Source organism: Muntiacus reevesi, chromosome 18 (genome assembly GCF_963930625.1).
Source record: "Muntiacus reevesi chromosome 18, mMunRee1.1, whole genome shotgun sequence".
Taxonomy (NCBI): domain Eukaryota; kingdom Metazoa; phylum Chordata; class Mammalia; order Artiodactyla; family Cervidae; genus Muntiacus; species Muntiacus reevesi.
This window is the reverse complement of record NC_089266.1, coordinates 14,860,180-14,887,686: the sequence shown is the minus strand read 5'-3', so window position 1 is coordinate 14,887,686 and position 27,507 is coordinate 14,860,180. Positions and strand designations below refer to the sequence as shown.

Sequence of the window (27,507 nt, the reverse complement as noted above, 5' to 3'; positions counted from 1 at the left end):
TGGCCCAAAAGTAGCAGAAATTCAGAAAATAAACAAGATACCCTTAAATCACACCTTTATCATCTTTTGTCTAGTTTATTGCAACTACCTTCTAGCTGGTCTGATCTCAGGCCTTACCGTTTTGTGACTTATCTGGCAGACTTCAACCAAATTGATATTTCTAAGCCACAATCTGTCCATGTCACTCTCCTGGTTACCACCCTTCATTGACCACCTGTAGCTTTAATGTAGCATAAAGAGACTTCCCTGGCGGTCCAGTGGTTTAGACTCCATGCTTCCATTGCAGGGGGCACAGGTTCAATCTGGGGTCAGGGAACTAAGATCCTACATGTCATGCAGTGCAGCCAAAAAATAAATAAATAACTAGCATAAAAAAACAGTCATGATCTCTAGCCTCCTCTGTTGCCCGTCTTCTCCAGTAACGGTAAACGTGCTGTCCCCACGTAGGTGCCTTTACCGGTGCTCGCCCTGTGCCTAGAAAGCTTCTCCATGCCCTTGCCTATAAGTCTCCTGTTTCTCTTTCAGCATCTGGCTCAGATTGTCAGCTCTTCCTGGAGACCTTCTCAGACACTCTTGCTCTGTGTCACTTCCAGACAGTCCCCATGGACTTATCTCTTTTGTGCTTATCACACTGTATAGCAATATATTTGTTTATTTGTCTCTTATCCTTATGCAACCCTGGGTTCCTTGAGAGCAGACAGGATCTGACAAATAGCTCCATGAATGCTTACCTAATGAATGTTGTTTTGGATAGCAGTGATCAGTTTATGTCTCCCCCACCACCTCCAACCCATTGGTCTTACATGACCTGTCTGTGCTGTAGTCTTTCAAGGTTGACAAAAGATAAACAAAAGAACCGTTTGCTCCTCTGCCTTCTATTTAGCATCAGCATTATCCCATCCAAGCAGACTTTGGCTGTTTCCTCAACTCTGAGCTGCATCCTGTCTGTCTCTTCAAACTCCTTAGATGTTTCCCTTTGAAAAAGGACCATTTTGGTCAGATAATCTCATCAGATGCTGACAAGCCAGGGAACAAATTCCATTACTGGTCTCTCAGGAAAAGAGATTGGGCTCCCAACTGTTAATGTTTGCTCTAAGAAGCAGTTTATTGTTTTACAGAACTGGCTTTGCCTTAATCATCTCTCTTTCAAAAAGTTTTAACAGTTTCTGATAAGACTCATATAAAAAATCCAGCCAAAGCAACTCCTCGCTCTTGCATTTTGAAAAGTACAGACCCAATTTTCCATAGTTGTGTTGTTCTGAGATGAAGTTGGCCAGCTGTGTTAATGACCATGTCCAGCTATCAGCAGGAGATTCCTGCCAAATGACATCAGAACTTAAGCAGCAGAGATGATACAAGGAGAAAGGCCAAATGGAACATTCCCTCTCATGTAATGTGTTGTCCAGTGGGTTGAAAGAGGCCAGTCCCAACAACATAACTCCAGATTAGAATGGACAGTGTTAAGTTTAATTTTCAGGACAGGCACTGCTTGTGAATTTTCAGCTATGTTCTGTGAACCAGCATCATTGATGAGAGGCTTGATTCCGAAATACTGTCTGTATTTTCTCCAGAGTGCTATAAATTCTTTCGCAAAAAAGAATGTATTTGCACACGTGTGCACCACGCAATATACAAGACATTGAACAGAGATTTGCTGCAACTCTGCCCCCAGTAGCTGCTTTAAACTTGGGAGAGTTAGAAATTTTTCAAAGTCCTTGTTTTATGTACCAACAAGATGATTCTTATGGTTCCTAACAAGCATCAAAGCCAGTCAAGTTCTTTCTCCCCCCGATCCCCCGCTTTAAGTTAGAGATATAATTGACATACAGCATTGTGTAAGCAAAAGGTTGAGGGCAGGAGGAGAAGGGGAAGACAAAGGATGGGATGGTCGGATGGCATCACCGTCTTATGAGTTTGAGCAAACTCCAGGAGATAGTGAAGGACAGGGAAGCCTGGCGTGCTGCAGTCCATGGGATTACAGAGTCAGACACAGCTTAGTGACTGAACAACAGTGTAAACGATGTGATGATTGTCAGATTCTTAAGCTACTCTTGTGTTCTGACCCAGGAACTGAACGTTTTTCTTTTTCCCTCAACTATTAGATATGTGAACTTGAGAAAGAGGGAATATCTCTTTGATTTAAAGAACAAGAGACAAAACTTCTCTGTCAAGTAAACAGTCAAACCCATCAGTACCTGTAGCTCAACTTGGAAATGACCCTCACCTCAGACAGAATGAAGCCTCTGCCCTTCAGAACAGAAGTACCTACGTTACGCGTGCCAAAATAAAACAAAAAATACACATAAGACAAGGCCTACATATATCTAGGTTGAGAATGAGTATATCTTCTAAAATTGTCACATTTTCTTTCAGACATCCTTCTATCCTTGAGGAAGGAAAAGATTACTCTTTGCAGGTTTAACTTAGAGAAAATTACAGGTAGTTTTGCTTTTGCATATGAGTCACTTGCAGATAAATTTGGCCAGGCTCAAAGACAAAATGCCATAATTTGTGCTTAGATGAAAAAAAGTGACCATTTGATTTGAATTTCAATTGCTTCCCTGATTAGATCCCAACATTTGCAAACTGAAATCCTGTCTGCACCTGCCAAGTATTATCTTCTTCTGATTTGTCACTGGAGTAGGTGGCCCTTAGAAGGGAAGAGCCTGCTGATCACCACATCAGGTTTTCAAGTCTCGGGGAGAAAAAAGGTCTCCATCCTCTTTGTTGAAAAGCACAACTCCTGCCATTTTCTGACAATGTTTACCATCCTCCCTACCTTCATCCATTTAAAACACTAGGTGTACACATTTGAAATCCCTGGTTAGAAAGAGACAAACACATATTTGTTTAAATATGGACTTAGTAGAAGGTATACCGACAAATTCCTCTTACTACTGTTGAAATAGCACTCAAAGGATGAAATAAGCGCTCTTCAGATCTCCACTCCATCAGAGATCATGAACATGGACTGGAGCACAGAAAGAAGAATGTTTACGCTTCTTCCTGCACACGGAGTATCCTTTTTCCTCCCTATAGTTGCTTTTTATCTGCGACTCCATTATTCTGTCTTCAGAAGAAAAGAGCCTTTGTCATATTTCTTCTCTCATCTTTAAGACTGTTACCCTGAACAGTTTTGACCTTCATATAAAAATGGTTACACATGTACTAGAAACATTTATCTCAACTGATGAAGAAACGGAATGAAAACTGGCCTAAAACTTAGACTGAAACTTTTCTTTTTTTTTTTTTTAACAGTTTTTTATATATTTTTATTGTAAAAACTCCCTTAAAAGCAACACAGGAAACTGTTATTTAAGAAATCAGCAAAATTAAGGCTGCCATTTCTAACTTTGGTTCTCTGAATTTGAGAGCCCAGTAGTAGAAATTGGCCCAAAAGTGGTTCCTAGCTAATTCTAAAAAAAGCATTCTTCTGCAAAGACCCTTCTTTCTTTAGTCTTACCCATGCACATACCAGTGAAAGTTTTGTACCTGGAAGGAGGTACCAAAAAAGAGATAAGTCAAAGGCTGAAAAAAGACAGTCTGGGTAGGATAAATGAAACCAAGTAAGTTTTGGTCGGAGGTGATTTTTCAATAAATTTATTATCATAATTGTCTCCATATATGTAAGCCCTTTTAAATGTGATTTTATTCATTATTTTTCTTTGAAAATTTCCTCTCTAACAAGAGTAGCCAGAATCATCATTCTTGGAGGTAAAGTAGCAATTACATCCATCAGACACAGGTATGCTGCCCTCTCCCGGCAGAAGGCTAGAGAGGGCGAGACCCCCTGTCCTCACTCTGCGTTCTCTACCCTCAGCCCTGACAGCTGCAGCCGGAAGGGGCAAGCTAGAGGTGTGTCGTCTGCTCCTGGAACAGGGGGCAGCTGTGGCCCAGCCCAACCGCCGAGGAGCCGTGCCCCTCTTCAGCACCGTTCGCCAAGGCCACTGGCAGGTAAGCATGTCGCTACTTTAGACTGTCAGAAAGTCAGTATGCAGAATCACCCTGATGATCTGTACTGGATAGAAGGACTGGCTGCTTTTGACTGGTTATTTCATAGCATCCACAGGTTCTCTGGCAGGTTCAACAGATGCCTGACACCACTTACTTGCAGGAGTCTCTAACTTACAAAAAGAAAATGTGATGTGTGTAAATTTGCAGAAAGCCAACTCATTGGAAAAGACTCTGATGCTGGGAAAGATTGAAGGCAAAAGGAGAAGGAGGCAGCAGAGGATGAGATGGTTAGAGAGCATCACCGACTCAATGGACATGAAATTGAGCAAATTACAGGAGATAGTGAAGGACAAGAGGAGCCTGGCATACTGCAGTCCAGGGGGTCACAAAGAGTCAGACACAATTCAGCGACCAAAAAACAACAAATATAAATTCTATTTATAGTTATGCAGTCTTTACAGATGTTTAAATTCTGGGTAGGACAGAAAAGAAAGCATATTGGTTATAATCTTTGAAAAAAATTTGAGTAGTCCTAGGCGCCAAACAGTGCTGAAGAGTTGTGAGAGGCACTTTACTGCATTCTGTTCAGTGGTAAATATTCACTGCAGGCAGCTTTGCAACCCCTGGAAGTCAATAAAATGGCCCTGACGTAGGCAGTGACTCCTGTTGGTGCTTCCATCATGGGGTTGTTTAGTCTACATCTTGGCCTCTGTTAATCTTGAATTCTTTTTTACTTAGTGTCTGAGCCAGACATTTAGAGTTGAGTTCTCATTTGGCTCTCCCTAAGAAAGTCAGTGATCAAATCCCACAGTACTAGACCATGCAGGAACTAGAGGGGGTTCTTGCAGTGGCAAGTTTCATTAGAGGTGATTTGCAGGGAATTCACGTGGTGTGGGGGGTGGCATGCTTCCTGGCTCATCTGTCCCCCTTTCTCTGCCCCTGTAGATCGTTGATCTTTTACTCACCCACGGAGCTGATGTCAACATGGCGGACAAGCAGGGCCGTACTCCCCTGATGATGGCGGCTTCCGAAGGCCACCTGGGAACTGTGGACTTTCTCCTTGCTCAAGGTCAGTCCTAGGACGCCAGAGCTTGGTGGTCAGTACCCATCATAACCCAGAACTGGTGATTTCCAGGGCTGGATTCCAAGAGGTGTTAAGAATGAGTATTCTTAATCCACTTGATTAGAAAGTGAAAGTCTGTCTCCTCTCTTCTCTTCTAGATTCTGATGTTCTAATTCTAACTTGGTGCCTTTCTAACTCTTATATTCTCTATTTCTTTATGGCTTGAGGGGTTTTGGGTATCCTAATCAAATTTACATCGTATAAGTTCTTTAATTCAAATCAGTACTCTCCCAACTTTGAAGTTTTTAATATGCACTTGATAAATGTTCATCTTCCAGAGACTGTATTCTGACTTTAACTTTGTCAATTCTTTTGTCAGCCTGCACAACTAATATTTTTCTTGTATCAGAAGGAAGCAAATGAAGGTTTAAACGATTGCTGACCATGGGACCCTATTTGAGGAATCAGGGTATTAATATTATCCTCCTATTGTAATAAATTCCCTTTAACATTTACCAGCATTCACATATTCCTGGTGAATGAGAAGTAAGTTAAAGGAGATTGTGGTCACACCATCCAGAGCATTCCAGGCTCCCCTCGAGGGCTGTGACTTGAGTCACCTCTGCAGACCAATGATGAGTGATGCGGGAACCTCTGTAGTAGAAAAGCTCCAGTCGCTGACTCTGCAGTACCACCTAGTGGAGCTTGAGTGTTTCATTGAAGCTGGAGGTTGTGTGACTGTGACCAGACTTGACTCCCATCCCAGTGAGCCTCCCTCATTCATCATTAGTATCCACAAGTGCATATGTTTCAAGGAAAACAAGCTCCTGAAAACCATGCCCAGGCTGGAGCTGCTGAAGGGTAGTTGATGTGGGAAGAAGGCAAGGTTTGTTCTCAGATTTCAAATTACAGCTCAGTCAGACTTACTGGATCTTTCGCTCTCACCCCCGAAGATGTGTCTTCACTACCTCGGACTCAAAAAAGTCAATTCGAATCAGAGAACAGTTTTCCCCATGTGCAAAGTGGGTCTTGCTTCCCCAGTACAAACCACCGGACCAACCTGGTTTCACAGTATCTATCCTTCATTCAGAAAACAAAGATCATTACATCCAGTCCCATCACTTCATGGTAAATAGATGGAGAAACAATGGAAACAGTGGCAGACTTTATTTTTTTTTTGCTCCAAAATCACTGCAGATAGTGACTATAGCTATAAAATAAAAAGACACTTGCTCCTTGGAAGAAAAGTTATGACCAACCTAAACAGCATATTAAAAAGCAGAGACATTACTTTGCGGACAAAGGTCCTTCTAGTCAAGGCTATGGTTTTTCCAGTAGTCATGTATGGATGTAAGATTTGGACTATAAAGAAAGCTGAGCACCGAAGAATTGATGCTTTTGAACTGTGGTGTTGGAGAAGACTCTTGAGAGTCCTTTGAACTGCAAGGAGATCCAACCAGTCCATCCTAAAGGAGATCAGTCCTGAATGTTCGTTGGAAGGACTGATGTTGAAGCTCAAACTCCAATACTTTGACCACCTGATGTGGAGAGCTGACTCATTTGAAAAGACCCTGATGCTAGGAAACACTGAAGGCAGGAGGAAAAGGAGACGACAGAGGATGAGATGGTTGGATGGCATCACCAACTCAGTAACTCAATAGACATGAGTTACTCCAACTCAGGGAGGCCTGGGGTGCTGCAGTCCATGGGGTCACAAAGAGTCGGACACAACTGAGCAACTGAACCGAACTGACTGATCTTTCATTCTGCTGACATGGGTGTTGGGGAGCAAGGGGGATATGCCTGGATACTCAGGATAAGACACAGCAGGAGTAAATGTCCCAGAACACCCCAAGTCTGCTGGAAAAGGGAGACCCTTCACCACAGATAAGCGGTAGATGACTGCCCAGGGTCTGCCACACACCCATAGAAAAAGCTCATCAGTTGTCGGTGTATGGCAGAAACTGGCACAATATTGTAAAGCGATTATCCTTAAAGCAATTAAAAAATGAATAACATTTTTTAAAAAGAAGCTCATCAGACACAGATTTCAGAGAGTTGTCCTCCTTCACTGCAGGCATTCTGGTCTCCATACTGTTTCATTCTTTCACGTTTAAATCAGAGACTTTCTCTCAACCAATGAATTCTACAGATGTGTATTTAGCTTACATTATTTGCAAAACACTGTTCTAGGAACTGTGATCTTTTTTTTAATTAATATACTATAATCTGTGTCTTCAAAGGGTCTATAATCTGGCAAGGAGGGGATGAAACAAAGATAAGTAGCTGCCTTAAAAAGCAGATAATCCTGAGTGTGCTGATAAAGGTATTTGAGTTAGAACAAGACAGACTTTGAAATTTGAGTAGGTAAAAATGTTCTGTATTCAGGGAGGGGATATAATGTAAATGAAAGGTCAGAGAAGAGGAACAGGTATACAGTAAGACTGGGGAAATATGCAAGTTGTCCAGTGATGTACATGAGGACTGTTGGAAACGTATATGGGAAGAAATTGAAAAGGAAGAGATTGAGGCTTCCCTGGTGGCTCAGTGGTAGAGAATCCAAATCTGCCTGCCAAGGCAGGAGACATGAGTTTAATCCCTGGTCCAAACGGATCCCACATACTGAGGAACACTTAAGCCCATGCGCCACTACTATTAAGCCTGCACTCTAGAGCCCAGGAGCTGCAACTACTGAAGGCTGCCTGCCCTAGAGCCTGTGCTCAGCAACAAGAGAAGCCACCACAATGAGAAGCCTGAGCACTGCAACCAGAGAGTAGCCCCCGCTCTCCACAGCGAGAGGAAAGCCTGCCTAGCAACAGAGACCCAGCACAGCCACAAGTAAATCAATAAACTTACATAAGGAAAGGAGCAGACGCAAAGAGTTTGGACTTCTCTGAAGGCAATAGGGAGCCTTTCAAGATTGTTTTAAAAGGGAATCAATCAGTGCCAGAGTTGTGCCTTAAAAAAAGAAAATCTGGCAGTAGCGTGAATAGTTTTGTTGATGAAGAGATGATAGTGGACCTGGGGATCAATTAGGAAGCCGTTGTCGTTAAATAGATGAGAGGCGATGCCAAATACAGGTGCAGTGGCCGTTAGCATAGAACAGAAGGGCAAAGTGCAAAAAAGATTGTGGATATATATAGATTGATCATACGTAGGACATATGGATAGATGAGTTGACGAGAACTCCACAGACTTCTGAAATTGAGGCTTGGTCTGGGATGGACCTCTACACACTGCTATATTTTAAATTGATAACCAACACAGTCCTACTGTGTAGCACTTTGAATTCTGCTCATTGTTGTGTGGCATCCTGGATGGGAGAGGAGTTTGGGGGAGAATGGATACATGTGTATGTATGGCTGAGTCCCTCTGCTGTCCATCTGAAACTATCATGACATTGTTAATCAGCTATACTCCAATATAAAATTCTTAAAAGTTTCAAAATAATTAAATAGATGTTTGGGAGGACTGATTCTATTAACTGCTGGGAGAAGGAAAGAGAGAAGAAGAAGGTTTCAAATTGGATTTTCATAGTAAATTGAATAATATGTTTATATATCTCCTTTTCTTAAATTCCAGCTTCCCTCATCTTCGTAAAAATCAGTTTATCTGTAATTTATATCCAGAAGCTTCTTTTTCTGTTTATTCAACCCCTGGAGACTCTCTCCAGGAAATTTATAGATGCTGCATCTGAGAAACCTCCTTAGATGCTGTCCCATATTCAAATTCATTCTGTGTTTGAATCAGCGTTTGGGTCCTAAACTAGAGGACCCAGTACATAGATGACTCTTCTCAGGGTTAGGAACATGGTACCATTCAGCCCTTCATCCTGTCGCGGGAAGCCAGAATCTGGTTATCTGACGTCTCAGGACACAGAGGGGATAGGCCACATGACTGCCGAGGAGCTCCAGAGCCTAGTTGTGGCAGGTCCCAGGCTTAATCTGACATCCGAATCAGATCTGACATCTGAATCTGACATCCAGTGAGGAGGCAGCCTGAAAAGTATACTGTGTGTGCAGTAAGTTGATCTCATTTTGTTAGTGAGCATGACACACCAACTGTGTGGAAATAGTCACCTTAGGTACTCTTCAAAACCCACAAGGGAGTGACAGGCTCTTTGCCACCCAAGTGCTTACAACCTAGGCTAAGGACCAAATATAGATTGAATTTTAGACTCATTACAAAACAGTGTGTCAAGTATGCTTGCTCCTAGAGAAATGCTGAAGAGAAAAAGATGCAGAATATAAAATAGGCAAAGCGAGTGGGATGGAATTGTTGAAGGCTGACTAGTTTAATTGAACTCCTAGTTCCCTTCCTGGCCTGGGCCCAGCCTCTTCCCCATGAGTCCATTTCCCTCCCACTCTAAGGAGGGAGAAGGTGGCCTGGTGCTATCATCAATGATAAACATGTTCTGAGCTCCTTATTCTATGAGAATCTCTCAAGGAGTTTATACTATTAAAAATGAAAGACTTTTGCTGAGTTTAGAAAACATTCCGTGAGAATTTATAATATATAAGTGGCATACATTAAAAAAAAAAAAAAGATGAATAACAGAATAAGGTGACGTGTGTCAAGCAGATTCAAGATGAGTAACAGTGAACAGGAGAGGCCTCTTGGAGACAGGGAGGTTTGAGATGGAGAGAATGGGGGGAAGTGAGGCAAGTCCCATATGGGGAAAGAAAAGGTGTCCGCATGTGGGACCAACATAACCAGAAGTGAGGGTACAGGAACACTTGCGGGGGACTTTCAAGGCGGGGAACACATCCATTTTGGCTAAAGTAGAGGATTCTCACAGGGGAGTAGTGAAATTTCAGGAGAGACAGTAAGGTTCAGGAGAGACTGTGCAGAACCTAGGATGCCCACAGAACTGGACTCTTCTACTGACCACTCCTGGCAGCAGTTTTGTTAGCAGCTTTATTAAGAGGTAACACCCCAGAAGCAGAAGCTGTGCTTTGGCCGAATATACACCCTAAATGGCTCAGTGGTAAAAAAATCGGCCTGCAATTCTGGAGACCTGGGTTGGGAAGATCCCCTGGGGGAGGGCATGTCAACCCACTCTAGTATTCTTGCCTGGAGATTTCCATGGACAGAGGAGCCTGGCGGGCTACAGTCCATGGGGTCACAAAGAGTCGGACCCAACTGAGCACACTCGCACACCTTAAAACCCAGCTTTCGCTCCTGCTGTGAGTTCTCCTGTTGCTCCTGTTTCCTCAGCCCTGTGATGTGCTTGCTCTGTAGGTGCCTCCATTGCTCTCATGGACAAAGAAGGACTGACCGCCCTCAGCTGGGCTTGTCTGAAGGGTCATCTCTCGGTGGTCCGTTCTCTGGTGGATAACGGAGCTGCCACCGACCACGCCGATAAGAACGGCCGCACCCCGCTGGATCTAGCCGCTTTCTACGGTGACGCTGAGGTGGTGAGTGCCTTTAACCAGCCCCCAGGGTGGGAGGAGGAGGGAAGGCTCTCCATCCACAGTGTTGTCTGGGGTTGATGATTCCTGATACAACGTTCTCAGATCTGTACTTGCTTGAGCTCAGGAATATTCCAAACACGACTGCAAACCAGGCCCCGGGGTCTGGCCCTGGAGCACCAGCACTGTCCCGCCTGGTTCACACCTGTGCTGCGCTCAGTGGCTTCAGTCGTGTCTGACTCCACGTCCCCGTGGACTGTATGCTGCCAGGTTCCTCTGTCCGTGGGATTTCCCAGGCAAGAATACTGGGTGGGATTACCGTTTCCTCCTCTGGAGGATCTTTCCGACCCAGGGGTCAAACCCACGTCTCCTGCATTGGCAGGCGGGCTCTTTACAGCTGCACCACCCTGGGTTCACACCAGCAGTTGATTAAGGTCAGGCAGCAGCTGGAGCCTCACACCCGGGTTGACCATGCTGCTTGATCGTGTCCTAGGTCCAGTTCCTGGTGGATCACGGGGCCATGATCGAGCACGTGGACTACAGCGGAATGCGCCCTCTGGACAGGGCTGTGGGGTGCCGGAACACTTCTGTTGTTGTCACCCTTCTGAAGAAAGGAGCCAAGATAGGTAGGAGAAAGGAGGAAGGTGCTGGCCATCTGTGCCCAGCGGCCAGACTGGCCCAGTGGTCTGGCTGCCCTGGGCGTTCGGTGTGAACGTGTATAGTCTCCCCTCTGCCTGGGCCCTGTTATTATCCAAGTGAACAGAAAGACTCTTGGCCCAGAGAAGAGCCCTCGTCTACACTACCCCGTGTCCAAAGTCACGTGGTTATCTGCCATGCCCCGAGTCGCCTTAGCCGGGAGGCTGCTCTGACCTTAAGTGCATCTCGGCGCTGTTGCCTCGGCAGCAGCCGTGCCCTGTGAGCACCCTGGAACCCTGTGCGAGCCTTCGCTTTGCCCTGCTCTGTATGTGCTTCGGACCCTCGGGTCCCTGCGGCTGCTGCCCCCTCCGCTGCCCCTCCCACGGACCCGTAGACGAGGGTTGGCTGATAAGCTGGCTTTTTTGCTGCCTGCCTCTCACTGCTGCTTTTTCCTTCTTTTTTTTTTTTTCACCTTCATCCATTTTTTTTTTTCCTCTCCTACAACTTTTTGTTTTCTCCTTTCTTTGAAGGTTGTCAGACGTTACCGAGTCGCCCACGAGGTATATTTCACCGCTGTCAGCATCAGGCGTGGTCTGATGGCTTGGTCAGCTTTGCCTTCTCCTCTTTGATTTAGCCTGCATGAGTCCCCAACACCTCTAATCTTTTAATTTACTTCACCTTAAAAGAAGATATTTTTTTTTAAGTGACTGTTGTAGAGAATAACTTGAACTTTTGATAACTAACCCAGAAAAGCTTAGTTGGTAAATAATTCAGGCATCTGTAAACTAATCGAGTTAACCTTTTCTTTCTCTTTGTGGGTAGAGTGGTCCTCTGTCACGATGACTTGTTTCACACTGGAACAGTCCAGTGTGAATCCCAGGGGTCCCATTTGGTACTTACAAATTAAGGGAGCCTTTAGAAGTGTTCATGGTTTCCCTTCTCCAGAGTACATGCTTAAAAATTAAAGAGACTGAACAGCTGGGGGTTTTGAGTCCCAGATTCTGAAATAAATTACCCTTTTTGGATTTTTTAAAATCCTATGGTGACATTTAACATAAACCCTTTTCTCCCAAGTTCCTTATTTAAAGTAACTCCAGACTAAGCATCGCCTGCCTGAATACAACACGCAGGCTCTGCTGCCCTCCGATGGTGCAGACTCTGACCGTTTAGAGATTCTTATTTTAAGGTGAATACAAATCCAACGCGGCTTCTTGGCAGTGGGAGGCGCTGAGACACTCCCAGTTCTAAAAGACGAGGCCAATGTTGTGGAGCAAGTTGTTCTCTCAGCAGAAATCCCCCCCAGGGTGTTTTTTTCACCTAGCTTCCTACCACCCTTACATTGTATGAGTTTTTTACCCATCATGCATCCTGTACACTACAGGTCCAGCCACATGGGCGATGGCCACCTCCAAACCAGACATCATGATCATCCTGCTGAGCAAGCTGATGGAAGAGGGGGACATGTTTTATAAGGTGAGGAGAAGGAGGTTTCTCCAGATGGCCGCTGACTCTTCCCTGCAGGTAGACTTCACCAGAGTCTTGGTAGAGTGGCATGCTGTCAGTTCTGCTTCTTGGTTCTAGAGTCATCAGGAGAATGCCATCCCTCAGTAGAGGGCTCATAAGCTGAGGATCCCAGGTTTTGCTTTCTCAACAAGGGAGCAAGAGTAGCCTATACGTGCCCACAGCTGATCAACCTAAAGACCTGGTTTTTACCTGGTCGCTGATAGGCGGTGCCATAGATTCTACATGGAATCTGTTTATCGGAGCCTGAAAACCATGGGACAAGGAGAAGAAAAATAGGTAGTGCAGATATTCCCAGTATGTGGGCAAGAGGCACTGATTTTAGCTTTTATGTTTACTATATGTGTAGACTTAAAAGTCCGTAGTAATAATAGCTTATCAGCCTCCCTGAGTAAGATAAGGAAACCGAGACAAAGAGCAGTTACAGACTTACTTGAAATCATTCACTGAATGACAACCGGAAAAGATATGGAGTCTTGTAGTCACAATTCAGGCTGAAGGCTCCATACCCTAACACACACACTCCCAGGGGCTGTAGGAAGAGCGTTAAGAATGTTCCATGTCAGAGTCATCTCATTGTATGAGGACTTGCTGAAACTTCTCCTCCTGAAGGTAAATGCAAATCCAACCCAGCTTTTGGCAGCGGGTGTCACTGAGACATGCCAGGCCAAGAGATGAGGAAATGACTGTGACACACATTATTTCCGCCTTATGTAAGAAGTATACAGAGCTCCTGTGAGCTGAGTTGTATTTCCTGAGGACCATTGCGTGAAAGCTTGATAATCTAGGTCCCTTAGGCTTCTGGGAAGCTTGAGCTCTGGCCCAGTCTTGATTTTACATGACTTCATAGAAGGGCCTCTCTAGGTGTCGTGTTGATGGACTTGAGAATGGCAGTGCTGTCCAGAACCTAAGCCCGATTTATGACATAACTTCTGGCATCCTGAGACATGGTGTCCTGCCTCCTAATGAGAACAGCCAGAGCTACTCCTGTTCCCACCCAAAATTCTGCCTTGGAAGACTCCAAGTCTGTCCTCAGTGAAAGAGAAAATACAAGCTCAGGATCTCTGGCTGGAGTTACAACTACACAGAAGGAATGGAAGGAATAAAAAGATGAGCTAACAGAATGGAAGGTGCCTCCTGCACCATTCTGGGCTCAGCTTACAGATTTTCAGAAGAAAAATTTAAGAAAAGTTCAAGGTCCCTTGACCCAGGTCCCTCGGTGATTCATAGAGTTACTTGGAAAATGCCTACTACCTAGTCAGGTAGAATCACAGATTCTCAGTTCCACTTCTCTAGCACCACTGTGCCCCATGCCCCTTCCAAAAACAGAAAGACTCACTGAGACTATTTTATCAGTAGTATTAGAGAAGCAACAGATAGACTGGTTTAGCTCACATCCTCTGTGAGGAAGAGCATGGCCTTTTCTAGAGGACTGGCAAGGTGGAACAAAAAGAGTTTTCCAGATAAGCCAAAGGTCAAGAAATAGTGATAAACTTGGAGCAATCGGGACTAGGAAATGCTGTGTCCCAGGGAGATTAGGCCAAGAACAGGCTCCTTTGGAATGAGTACGGTCAGTCGTTTGGGAATCCTGTTGGGAAGCTGGAGCCCCAGGTCTTTCATTTGCCAAAGCTTTGTGCCTCTGGCTTGTGTCTTGGGAATCTCCCTCACTATGCCTTGCCTGCCAGGTGAGCTTCCAGTGGAAGAGATGGGACCTTGTCCTTGCACCACTGGGGTGGAGGTGGGGAGGGCTTACCCTGAGTGGTAACCGCGGACAAAGGACGGGAACGGGAACAGACCTCAGCGGCTCTGCAGACCAACAGTGTGTTTTGCTGTCTTGTGCCCCCACTAGAAAGGTAAAGTGAAGGAAGCCGCCCAGCGCTACCAGTATGCCCTGAAGAAGTTCCCCAGAGAAGGGTTTGGTGAGGACTTGAAAACCTTCCGGGAGCTGAAGGTGTCCCTCCTCCTCAACCTGTCTCGCTGTCGCAGGAAAATGAACGTAAGTGCCTCTCAGCCCAGCTCCTTTCCACAGCCCTGAGAGTTGATGATCCATGTCACACCCTGGCTTTTACCAGGCCCCTGAAATCCTTGTCTGCCCCATTTGAAACTTGGTTGTCCTTCACAGAGCACTGACATTTGCAATTTGAAAGAAATCAAGACTTAAGCATTACAATCTGTATCTCAAACTGTTAAAAAAAAAAAAAATGAATTCTGTGGGCACTTTGTAGCTTTCTGAATTTTCCTGATTCCCACTGAAAGTAATTTCGAATACTCATCACCATCCTGCCCTGCCCCCAAGTCAGGTTTTTGGTCTTTGGGAAAAGATGAGCGCAGTGGACCCTGGAACTCCCAGCTTCAGTTAGATTCAATTGTAGTCATTCCCTTCCTTTCTGGGAGACCCCCTCATCATTTAAGGAAGGGCTGAAAAGAGGGCCCAGGACCACGGACTTCAAGGTTTAATGTGTAAGGCTAATCTTAAACTTTCACTTCTTTCCTCATCCTTTCATTCTATTTTTTTTTTTTTTTTTTTTTACAATGTTTCCTCTGACAGGTTACAAGACAAACACCCAGTTTGCCTGAGTTTTAAAAGGTTATTTCCTTTGCCCCACTTGAATGTCATCCTTTCATTCTAATGTGCCAGGTCCCTTCTTATCACAGAAGGAGTCTCAGAACTCCTTCTGGTCCTTTGGTTTGTTACTTTAGTCCCTAAGTCATGTCCAACTCTTTTGCAACCCCATGGACTTTAGCCACCAGGTTCCTCTGTCCATGGGATTTCCCCAGCCGAGAATACTGTAGTGGGTTGCCATTTCCTTCTCCAGGGGATCATCCTGAGCCAGGGGTCAAACCCGCATCTCCTAAATTGGCAGGTCCACCAGGGAAACCCCTCCTGGTCCTTTGTTATCCCCTAAATAGCCCTTGGTTCTTCTTGCCTGCCTAGATACAGCCTGTGATGCCCTCAGCTGCTGCCCTCTTGATATACAGACACTGCTGAGCCAAGAACCCTCTCTCAGATCCCTGGAATAGCCAGGCTCATATCAGGAACCTCTGACATCCACCAGCCTGAGGTCTCAGGTTCCTCAGGAGACAAAAGTAATCCTAGCCAAACAGGAACGTTTGAATAACAGAATAAAGAACTCAGGTGTCCAGCAGTGACCTTACAGCCTCTGTGGCAAGAGATCTTCTGTCAGCTCCAGAAAAATGACCTTTTGACCATCCATCTAAAAGCTGGCAGTGAGAAGAGCCCTGATAAATAAGCAGACGTGGGTGTCTCAGAGAGCACAGCGATGCCCTAAGAGGCAGAGTTTTTCCAGGTGCTGAGGAATACAGGGATACAGTGGTGGAGGTTCTCAGGGGGAAGCAGTGAGGTTTTGACGTGGAACAGGAGGCAGAGCACTGAGGGTCTGCTAAGCTCCAGCTGGTGAGCATGAGACGAAACTCCAAAGCTGCCACCTACCTACTGGCCGCTTTATGCCTCACAGATGCTCTGCTTCTTAAAAAAGTTCTAATTACCTCAGAAATAATGATCATTGCAGAAGAAAAAATTAACGGGTTAGGTTGAAAATAGTAGAGCTGGAAGCCGATGCTATAAGATAGGAGATTTTCTCTTAGGCACCACATCAGATTGCCTCCCAGGGCCACCTGAAATCTGTCAACTTTGGTAGAAAGTTGCCTATAAACTTTTTTTTTTTTTTTCATTTTTACCTCCACCACAGGGCCTTTGCTCTGCTTTAGGAATCACAAGCTTAAGCAGAGGCTACTGTGCTGTCCTATGGCTTTCATATTAGAAGAGAAGAAAACCTCCCCCTTTAGTGTGTAAAGCTGTCTTGAAAATGATGGCTTCATTGCCGTGGTTCCTGTTCCCAGGGCTTCTTAGGACCAATGGAACCGTGTTCCTCCAGGGAACCTCAGTGATCGAGAGATGAGGTGACAGCAGAGACCCCAGTCACAGCCCAGCTTCTCTTTTGTTTCAAAATTGTTTTTTTAACTTTAAATGTTTCCTAAGCAAGGAACAAGTTAAGAGAAGGAGCAGGCCCCAGAAGCCTCTGTGAAACAGAAGGGAAGCTGCCGTTTCTTGAGCATCTCCTGTGTGGGGGGCTTTCAAATGCTCTGTTGCTCTTAGTCCTACCTGGGAGGTCGGTACAGATGAGCAAACACACGGGCTTACAGAGCAGAACCGAGAATTGAACCCAAGCCTGCCTGACATCCCTCCTCCATCCACTGTCCATGGCCAGTTAGTTCTTTTTCACACAACCCTATCTTCCTGGATTTTTCTTACCCCTTTGAAACCAAGGAATAGTGGGGGAGGCAGGTAGATGGGGGGTAGGATGAGGGTCCACACGAGATGCCAATGTGTGTGTTTGCCTCATACACAGGTGTGCAACAGGAGTTCAGGTTTCCAAATTCAGGAGCTTCTGTGGGTTGACATTTGGCTTCTGGGACAGAAATAACATTGTTGCGGAAAGAGGGCAGACAAAAAGCATTTTTGTTCTTCAGGGCAGATAAATTCCCAGGAGCCACTGCAGAGCCACACAAGGCAAAATGCCGAAGGAACTTGCATTTGGGCCACGTGGCTAGAGCCACGCCAGGCATGTCGAGAACCCCAGGTGCCCCATCCATAAATGTCAAAGAAATGTACCTATAATCTGTTTTCTTCCCAAGCTGTCTATTTCTCATATCTCTTCAATGACTCATTTGCACACCTATTGTAATGACAGGATTTTGGAATGGCGGAGGAATTTGCTACTAAGGCCCTGGAGCTGAAACCGAAATCTTATGAAGCTTACTATGCGAGAGCAAGGGCCAAACGCAGCAGCAGGTGAGGAGAGAGAGAGAGGGTGAGGAGCAAGAGGTCTCTTTCTGGAAATTTGGCCGAGGTGACATCGGCCACCCTGGGGCATTTGTACCCACTGTGTCTGTCCCCGAGGACTCTCAGGGCCAAGCTTTGGGGACGGCCCCCCACCTACCCCAAGCACAGAGCGCATCTTACAGCTTGCACACCTTTGGGGCTGTGGAGATAGAGCATTGTACTGTGGGAGAAAAATACCTATTCACTGTTGGAGAATGGCACCTTCTTCCAAGAGGCTTCTGCCATCTCTCAGTCACTTTTTTTAACCCCCAAAACAGACAGCACAGAGACACCAGTCTCTTGAGAGAGAGCAGAATATCCTCCCAACCCTTTTAGAGGGAAATGTAGGACGGGTCACGTATGACAGACTCCTCTTTCTTTGCTTAGAGGCATTTGGGGGGGTCCCCTGATCACTTAGTCTTCCTTCTGGGGCTCCCCTCTAGTCTGATGGCATCAGACCTCCTTCTCACCTACCCGCCCCTCCCAGCACCACACCATAAATGCATGGAACACAGGAGCACCTGGGGCCAGGACTGCGAGGGCCCCAGAGAAACCCATCCCTCACGCCCAGGGGGCAGGAAAGGCTCCAGAAAGATCTAGACTGCCATCAGTGATCTTTATAGATCATTGATCCCTGTCCTTGATGCCACCTGCCCAATGCTCTGCCCTTCTCCCCAACTCTGCCTGTCAGAGAACTGCTTCAGATTCATGGCCATGACCAGGGAACTGTTGTCCTGGAAATCAGACCCAGGTTAAGTCTCGAGATGACGGTGGCAGTGATCTTAGTCTTGGCTAAGTGGGGCAACAGAGGCCTTACAGAAGCTGGACTATCAGATTCTCTTTCCCCTGGGATGGTTCCTTCCTCACAAGGCCACTGCCCCTTTTCTGGGCAAGGTTGACAGAGCAGAGGGGAGTATCTGTGACAGTTTGTATCCTTGTTTGTAAACGATAGTCTGAGTTTCCTCGTCAGCACACCTGATACCTGCCCAGCTCTGCCGTAGCCGGGTGGAGGAGCCACAGTGCAGCGGGGCAAGAGGTAGACAGGGCAGAAGAGGACAGGGTCCTTGCCTGGGATGGAACAGGCCTGAAAATTGGAGCCAAAATGTAAAGAAAAAATTCTGCTGGATCAGCAAGATTCTTTAATATCGTAGTTACTGATTTGTTCCTAAGCTAATTGACAGTGTCCCTGTAAATGACAACCCCACCCAACCCTCAGACTACCTGATGTGCATTTGAGCACTAAGAGACACTTCCTGAAGGGCCTAGCTGGACTGAACAAAATGGGGACATTTCTCCACTGATCCCAGAGAGGCCAGAAGGAAGATGGAGGCTGAAGGAGCTAGGGAATCATTCTGGGCTCTTCCGGAATGACAGTCTGCCTATTTCCTTCCTTACAAATCAGACACAACGAAAGCCCCCAGACGCCCCCCGCCCCCAACCCACCCCACTCAGGCGCTAACAGTTCTCTAAGACCGTGACTAGGTCCTCAGCTCCTGGTGATTCCTGTGATTCAGAATAACTCCAGTTCCTATGTTTACATTTCGTCAAGCAGACAGTTTGCAGCAGCCTTAGAGGACCTGAACGAGGCCATCAAGCTGTGTCCAAACAACCGTGAGATCCAGCGGCTTCTGCTGCGGGTAGAGGACGAGTGTCGACAGATGCAGCAGCAGCCGCCAGTGCAACAGCAGCCTCCACAGCAGCAGCTCCCAGAGGAAGCAGAGCCTGAACCCCAACACGAAGACATCTACTCCGTACAGGACATACTCGAGGAGGAGTTCTTGGAACAGGACGTGGAGAACGTGTCCATCGGCCTCCAGACAGAGGCTCGGCCCAGCCAGGGGCTCCCCATCATCCAGAGCCCACCCTCCTCCCCGGCCCATCGGGACTCAGCCTACATCTCTGGCTCGCCCCTCGGCTCACATCAGGTTTTTGACTTCCGGTCCAGCAGTTCCGTAGGTTCTCCCACCAGGCAGAGCTATCAGTCCAGCTCACCCGCGCTCTCTCCAACTCACCAGAACTCACACTATCGGCCTAGTCCCCCACACACTTCCCCGGCTCATCAAGGCGGCTCCTACCGCTTCAGCCCGCCTCCTGTGGGAGGGCCAGGCAAGGAATACCCAAGCCCGCCCCCTTCCCCTCTCCGCAGAGGCCCCCAGTACCGGGCCAGCCCTCCAGCGGAAAGCATGAGTGTCTACCGTTCCCAGTCAGGCTCCCCTGTGCGCTATCAGCAAGACACAAATGTGAGCCAGCTTCCTGGCAGACCGAAATCTCCGCTGTCCAAGATGGCCCAGCGGCCCTACCAGATGCCCCAGCTTCCCGTGGCTGTGCCCCAGCCTGGGCTCCGGCTCCAGCCGGCCAAAGCCCAGATCGTGAGGAGCAACCAGCCCAGCTCGGCCGTGCATTCAAGCACTGTCATCTCCACAGGGGCCTATGGCCAAGTGGCCCATTCAATGGCCAGTAAATACCAGTCTTCCCAAGGAGACATAGGAGTGAGTCAGAGCCGGCTGGTTTATCAGGGGTCAATTGGGGGGATCGTGGGGGATGGGAGACCCGTGCAGCACGTCCAAGCCAGCCTGAGTGCGGGTGCCATCTGTCAGCACGGAGGGTTGACCAAAGAAGACCTTCCCCAGCGACCTTCCTCCGCCTACCGGGGTGGCATGAGATACAGCCAGACGCCACAGATTGGGCGCAGCCAGTCCGCGTCGTATTACCCAGTGTGTCACTCGAAACTAGACCTGGAGCGTTCCTCCAGCCAACTAGGCTCCCCTGACGTGTCGCATTTAATCAGAAGACCTATTAGTGTCAACCCCAATGAAATCAAACCCCACCCACCAACTCCCAGGCCACTGCTGCACTCCCAGAGCGTAGGCCTGCGTTTCTCTCCATCTAGCAATAGTATCTCATCTGCCTCCAACCTAACACCTACCTTCCGGCCATCCTCCTCCATCCAGCAGATGGAGATCCCGCTGAAACCGGCATATGATAGGTCATGTGATGAGCTGTCGCCAGTGTCTCCCACGCAGGGAGGTTACCCTAGTGAGCCCACCCGATCCAGGACCACACCATTCATGGGGATCATAGATAAAACAGCCCGGACTCAACAGTACCCCCACCTTCACCAGCAGAATCGGACCTGGGCGGTGTCGTCCGTGGATACCGTTCTCAGCCCCACGTCTCCAGGCGGCCTGCCCCAGCCTGAGTCCTTCAGCCCACCATCGTCCATCAGCAACATCGCCTTTTATAACAAGACCAACAATGCACAGAATGGCCATTTGCTGGAGGACGATTACTACAGCCCCCACGGGATGCTGGCGAACGGGTCCCGAGGAGACCTGCTGGAGAGAGTCAGCCAGGCTTCCTCATACCCCGACGTGAAGGTGGCTCGGACCCTCCCCGTGGCTCAGGCCTACCAGGACAACCTGTACAGACAGCTGTCCCGGGACTCTCGACAAGGGCAGACATCCCCTATCAAACCAAAGAGACCATTTGTGGAGTCTAATGTTTAAAAGACGTGTGTTGGAGTGAGACCCATGTTTTCACTGCACATCTTCAGGCTTGGTTTCCCACATCCGAGGTAGTTCTCTGGCTTAATTTCTCATGTAATTTCTGCGTGGTGTTCGGAGGTGGCAGCCCACGTGCTGAAATCCTTTGCATGCAGCCGACTGAGAAGCTGGCCTCCACGGAGCCGGGACTTGGGTTTCTTTCGTCCGTGCCCCAGCCACACGCTCTCTCCCTCTCTTCAGACGCCAGCGAGGAGATTGCTGTGCCCGCGTGCTTCAACCCAGGGAGATCAGACGCACTGGTCGGCTTTTTCCAGGAGACAATCGCTTTCACTGATGTTCTTGTTGTGTAAAATGTCTTTCTCCTTTTTTACGAAAATGAGATGAGATGTTCGCGTTCGTTTTATTCTAGGAACTTTTAGAAAGAGTGTGACGCCCCTCTGCCTTTGCATTCTTATCCACTGTTATCCAGATAGCAGCCCCCGAGCATTCTTGTGCCGTGGTCTCCTCCCCCCAGACCACCAGGTCCCTGCGGCTGTCAAGTCTAGAATGTTCATTTAGATTATTGCTGGTGTTCCTATGGGGATAAAGGATCGAGGAGAAAGAAGAAATAAGAAAAACACCAACACAGTTATTTGAAATGTCACTCCATGGATTGCCCAAGAGGCATGGTAGGAACATTCAGGAAACAACCAGCTCTTTAATATTTCAGTCAGCCGAGGAAATTGGATGAGAATCATACATATTTTTAAAATACTTCACTGCAAACTATTCTTCTTATGGTTTTAGCCAAATTAACCATTAAACGCTACTGATTTTCCATGGGTGGGGGAGAGAATAAATAAGTATATGGGGGAGAGAGAGAGAAAAACTGTTCTGGACTCTCAGTGAAAGGCTGTAGAAAGTTCTTGTCTTGGAGAAATCTACTTGTTGGGTCCTGATGCGTCACTGAGTGTCCACGCAGAGTACATATACTCTCCCCAGAGATTGACTGGCATGGTAATCCTGTTAGTTGGATCTTTGCCTCAAGCCAGATTTTGTTCTACTGGCCCTCTTTTTTTTTTTTTTTTAACCCAGATTGTTTAGTGAAGAATTGGTTCTTTAATAAGGAAATTGAATCCTCTGGGGATGCTAAGACTGACTCCCAGAGCTTGCACCCAGGGCCATTGCATTCCATGGCAGATGTGGTCGTAACTCCACCCACCATAGTTTCAAGATCTGTAGTTTCATTATCTGTCATTACAGGAATTGTTTATTTTTTTTCTAAGTAGGAGTGTTTGGGAGAGGGGATGCTTTTTATTTTTTTTGCCACTTATCACGTGGCATCTTAGTTCCCCGATCAGGGATCGAACCCGCACCCTTGCAGTGGAAGTGCAGAGTCTTAACCACTCGAATGCCAGGGACATCTCAGGAGTGATATTTAAAATCCAGACACAGTGAAGTGTTTCAGGGTGGAGAAAGACCCCTTTCAGCCCTCTGTAGGAGAACGTGAGATGGACAGTAAGCCTTCTGACCCCATGACCCTGTACCCATCGCCTGTGTCATGGTCATTTGCTAACCAGTCCTTTTGAGTGACCGAGGCCAGCATGTGAAGGACAACAAGAACCCTGGAACCAAAGCCTTAGCACAGACCTGGTAGCAACTGTGTATCAGCTCTTAAATTAACAAACTAAACAAAAGGGAATCTGTTCTCTGTTACCAGGAATCATTCTGCTCTTGTTAGTAAAGGGCTACAGGAAGGGCAGTTTCCTGAACAGAAATCCAGATGTGACCAGACCTGTTTGTAATACTAAGTGTCCTCTGAAAAAATCATTAAGTCATGGGGACCATGAAGCTGAAATCAGAAACACTTCTGTACTAACATAGGTTCTGCCAAATAGATGCACCCCTCCACCCACCCTCCCCAAGCCTGGAATAGGCCAGGATGTGTGTGTCTCTGTGCTGGAAGTAAATGGCAGGCCTGGTTCAAGACCCAGACTCTGTCCACTCTGATTTTTAAGGACTATCTCCCACTCAACTAGCCCAGAGCGGACATCCCTGTCTCTTTTCTGCTCTCTCTCTCTCACCGAGATGATGAAATGTACGGCTGTAGCATCAGCCCATGACCAGGAGCCCAGCAGCCTCTCAGCATTTTCTGTCCAGGTCTCAACCCTTTTGGGCTCTTTGCATCTCACCCTTCTTAACCACCTCTCACTGAGGAACTGCTGCCGCATTTTGAAAATTTCTCAGTTTCTGTTAGAAAAGTGCCCCTGTTTATTCACAGCACCACACGTACCACCTGCTCTTGCCTGAGTGGGTGAGCAGGTTCTGTAGTTTTATAAATATGCCACTGATGCCACTTCTTCTGAGCATGTCTCTTAGGATTTTCTAGGGCAGACAGGTTTAGGGTCCATGCCTTATTGGACAAAACACCTAAACTATCAGCAGTCAAAATACAATTCTTTTGTAGGCATTGTAAGAGGGAGTGAATACCACTACTGGGCGCCAGTTGTTTTTGACTAAAAAATGCCAACTGGACCTTATTGGAGCAGGAGACAAAGTTTTTCTTTATAAGCAGACTGCCTGTGCCCTGTTTTGCTACTTCACTGCCATGGGATGATCTTAGTACTGTATGTTAGAGATGCCCCCTCACTTGCTGGCCTCAATGTCTGGCTTCGGGGCGGGGGGGGGGGGCGGAGTTTTTCAGATCAACCTGGTAAGTTCCACTCACCCACTTCACATCACCCTGAGATGGAGACAGCGGTGACAAACTTCAGCTTACAGGTTTCTCATCAAATCGTACCTTCCACTCACCCAGAATTCTTGCACTAATGGGTTTCCATCACATCGTGTCTATAATGGGTGCACTTTATTGTTTGAATTTGTAACTCTTGATAAATAACTGGATATTTAAGTGTGAGTAATGTCTTCATTAGAAAATAGCAAAAGCGCCCTTGTCTCTTAGTGTATTTTTCAAAGGGATAAAAAAAGGAAAGCAAGCAAGCAGTGGATCACAACATTTATAGCACAAGAAATAACTTGTATATAAGCATCAAAAAGAGTAAGACTTTTTAAAGACAAAAAAAAATATTTGCAGTGATTTTAAAGTGCTTTTCCAGCAATTTTCTTAGGGACTCCTGAGACATGGTTACTTTATTTACTGGATCAGTAAGGCACACAATTAACAATTAAAAATTAATGTTTATTTACAAAGTAAAGGGAAAACCCTGTGTAACATGAGAATTTGGCATGGACAAAATGGAGACCATTTTGTATCTGCTCTTGTATCTTCTCCGGGTTGCAGACGTGCGCTATTAAAAGTCCCAAGTTAATAGAGCACAAACCCTTCCCGTCCCTCTCCCACATGCCCTTCTTTCTAGACGTGTTTAACTTGAAGGCTCAGGAAAACTCCACGAATTAGAATCATGTACAGTACCCAAGGTCGTTGTCCAGAGATATGAGTTTGCTAATTTAGTTAAGCCTGGATTATTAAATGCTTTTCCTAAGTTACTGTAAACAGAACAGCTTAGAGAAAGGTATTCTCGGTCCTTATATTGTACAGTAGTTTATGAACCCCCATCTCTAAATATTGGTATTTTTATATCCCAGAGATGTACCCAATAGAAAAATGAATCCGTATCTAATTTAATATCCATAGGTATTTTCCTTAGATTTTAGTCACAGTGGGGTTTTTTTGTGGATGTCACCTTGCTTCACCACACTTCACCACTAGGTGTCACTGTGGCTCTGCACCAGGCTTGTCTGGTAGCAAAGAATGGCAGCATCTCCGGAAGCCACAGCCAGGCCAACAGGCAGGCCCGCAGGCTCAGAGGATCCAGGAAGGAGGGAACAAAGGCCTGGAAAGGGGTCTTCACACACCTGTGCCAGTTGCGGCAGGATACGCTCTTTGAACACTACCTGCTTTGGATCTTCAGCCAGGCAGAGACTGGGGGTAGGCTGACCAGATCTCCCTTGCTCTCTCCGGTGGATGGATGGGAATGTAGAAGACCCCTCCCTTCCCCATGAGCACCCCTCTCAGTTCCTCTCGGCCTCCAACTTTTATAACTCCAGAGGTGTCACAGTTGGATGGTTCGATTCAAAGATAGTTATTTTTCTACTGCAGAATTGCCTTGGACAACACCCGTTGCTCACTGAATCTTTGCCACAAAAATAGAACAGGCACCCCCATGGGGCAGGGTGTGCCCAACCCCATCCCAGCCTCAGCACCCCAACCCCCACCCTGCCTGTCTGTCCCTGGGCTGCCCACTCCTCCAAAAGTCACCCCGAAGAGGCAGCTGCTGCTGCTCCCACACCAGGCCTGTGCTGCCTGGTGGCGGCGGTGTGCGCGCTGGGAGGTAGGGCTTTCTCTTCCTTCTCTAGGAATTCCAGACTGACCATCTACCATGACTAACAGCAATGAACAAAGGGCTTAGGGGTAGGAGCTACCTACAAAGACGTGTCACGGAAACCTTCACCATGCAATGCCTTGAACTCAGCTCTGGCTGCTCCCAAGACGAGGTGGCTGGCTGGGGGCCTGGACGCAAGCACAATGGGGCTGGTGGAGCCGCTGTGCAGAGGTACTTGAATACTCACTGGGTCTTCATCAACTTTTATAACACAGACCACTCAAGGGCTGAAGTGTTGGTAACCTGCATTTCTGTGTCCAATGCCTCGCAGCAGCTGAACCACCCTGAGATGCTTATGGCCAGCTGATGGCCACAGTCAGAGCTTTGAAAGTCAGTACCAAATGAACACGTTAATTGGACACCAAAAATCAAGTGTTACTTTCATGTTTCCTCACCCGTTTCATCTCATTTCTTCCTGCTGACTCTGTGGTATCTCCGCTAAGCTGACCTGTCAGGTTTTTGCTGGACACACACAGGTGCAGACCAGCATCCCTCTTGTTTTTTTTTTACGCCTACTCTGTGGAAAGGAAGGAGCCTAGCTGCTTTGTTGTTGTAGCACTCGCTGGCTGGATTTTTCTTTTGCCTAATCACTAACCAGAACACCTGGTTAGGGAGACTCGACTCAATCCCTTTGGTTCCCAGGACCAGACAGAGTTATTTCTGGAAAATTCAGTACTTGAATGTACCTGCCTTATTGTGAACCAACTTACTGGAAAAAAAATTAGGAATGCTGGCTCCAGATCTCTTCATCCTTCACAGGTTATTCTGGAAATCCTGTAAGTTACACTTCCTGTTCCAGTTTGGGGTTTTTTTTTGAGGGGGGGAGGTGTTGTTTTCATTTCTTTTTTTCCTCTTTGGCTGATTCCTGCTGAGTGGGGCCAGTTCCTCGTCAGGCTCAGGGCAGGTGCCATTCTCAGGCATGGCCTCCTTTCCATCCAGCATAGCATCTTTGTCTCTGTTCTGTCTCCTCCAAATCCAAGATGATTTTAATTAGTACAGACCTGTACAGTCTACAATTAAAGAGTGATTTGTACTAACATGATTTTGATTCTTCCTCCTCTTTGCTGTCCTTTCAAGACACTTGCTGGAAAAAGCTTTAATGCACTTAGTTCTCCTTTAGGTTTTCTATAACTCAGATGTAAAGGACTTTCTCTGTACAGTATATTATCCAATGCATGTTTGTTCTTTACCCTGATATATTGAACACCACACGGTTGTGAACTCGTGCAGTGGGGATGTCCCACACCCAACAGAGGCATCTAGCCCCCTGTGTATAAGGAAAGACATTTTCCTTTGCTGTACTTGCTTGAGCAGTTTTATTGTCTGTACATGTGAGCTGTGTGAGATAGATGTGAAAAGTTAAATGAATGCAATTTCCTGCCCATGTATACAGATCGCCATCTGTACAATGAACTGTATGTATGAAAGCAAATGTACTTATTTATAAATGGGTAACACTTGGAAAAACATGGTGGTGTGGTGCTTTCTCCTTTCATTACAGTACCTCTCCAGGAGCTGACTCGGGTCACCGTCACTGAGGCCCACCATGCTAAGGATGCCTCCCCAGGGACAGCTCGCAGGGGCCCAATTCCTCATGATTTGGCTGGTCGTTTATGGGAAATTTAGAGTCACCCCTTTGGGCTCTTGTTCATTCAGAGAAGTTACAGAGCTCTCTTGAGAGCTGGACACTGTGAGGGGCTCAAGAGAACTGTGGCCAAGACAGTCCTGAGGGCCCATCAGCCAAGGCCCACTGCGCTCATTGAGACAGAGGAGGCTCTTTCTCCCGTGGAAGAGGTCTCTCCAGCCAGGCCAAGGGAACACTGAGTTCCTCCTTGTTTGATTTTAATGGCTGAGGCTACACCTGAGCCCAGTTACCATCCCAAAATCCAAGACTGCCCATCAGAGCTGTTAGATTGAGAGACTGCATGCCCGAGGCAGGGGGACAGCACCAGTTCTAGTTCCCAAGGCTGACTTGGTTAAAGCTGGAAGCCCACTGCTTCCAGTGACTTTTTGTTTTTCCCCAGAAGTCCGGCCAAGGGACTTCCCTTTGGTCTGGTGGTTAAGAATCCAGCTGCCAGAGCAGAAGACACATGGTCAATTCCTGGACCTGGAAGATCCCACGTGCTATTGGGCAACTAAAGCCCGAATGCCCCAGAGCTCCTGCTCCGCAACAAAAGGAGCCTCTGCAATGAAA

General features: G+C 46.8%; 1 protein-coding gene and 1 non-coding gene across 4 annotated transcripts in view; one reads left to right on the top strand and one right to left on the bottom strand.

Annotated features, from left to right (window-relative positions):
• Positions 1 to 26,769, top strand: part of TANC2 (tetratricopeptide repeat, ankyrin repeat and coiled-coil containing 2) — a 373,034-nt gene extending 346,265 nt beyond the window's left edge. For all 3 annotated transcript variants that reach the window (XM_065909779.1, XM_065909778.1, XM_065909776.1), the window contains 8 exons: positions 3,821 to 3,954; positions 4,900 to 5,023; positions 10,259 to 10,434; positions 10,922 to 11,054; positions 12,446 to 12,537; positions 14,435 to 14,581; positions 17,298 to 17,398; positions 18,981 to 26,769. In XM_065909779.1, coding sequence (XP_065765851.1) covers positions 3,821 to 3,954; positions 4,900 to 5,023; positions 10,259 to 10,434; positions 10,922 to 11,054; positions 12,446 to 12,537; positions 14,435 to 14,581; positions 17,298 to 17,398; positions 18,981 to 20,934 — 2,861 coding nt within the window. In that variant the 3' untranslated portion in view covers positions 20,935 to 26,769. The remainder of the gene's footprint in view (positions 1 to 3,820; positions 3,955 to 4,899; positions 5,024 to 10,258; positions 10,435 to 10,921; positions 11,055 to 12,445; positions 12,538 to 14,434; positions 14,582 to 17,297; positions 17,399 to 18,980) is intronic.
• Positions 15,116 to 15,249, bottom strand: LOC136150443 (small nucleolar RNA SNORA27). The gene has a single exon (XR_010659866.1). It is a non-coding gene; the product is annotated as a small nucleolar RNA SNORA27 (small nucleolar RNA).
• Positions 26,770 to 27,507: the final 738 nt, after the last annotated feature.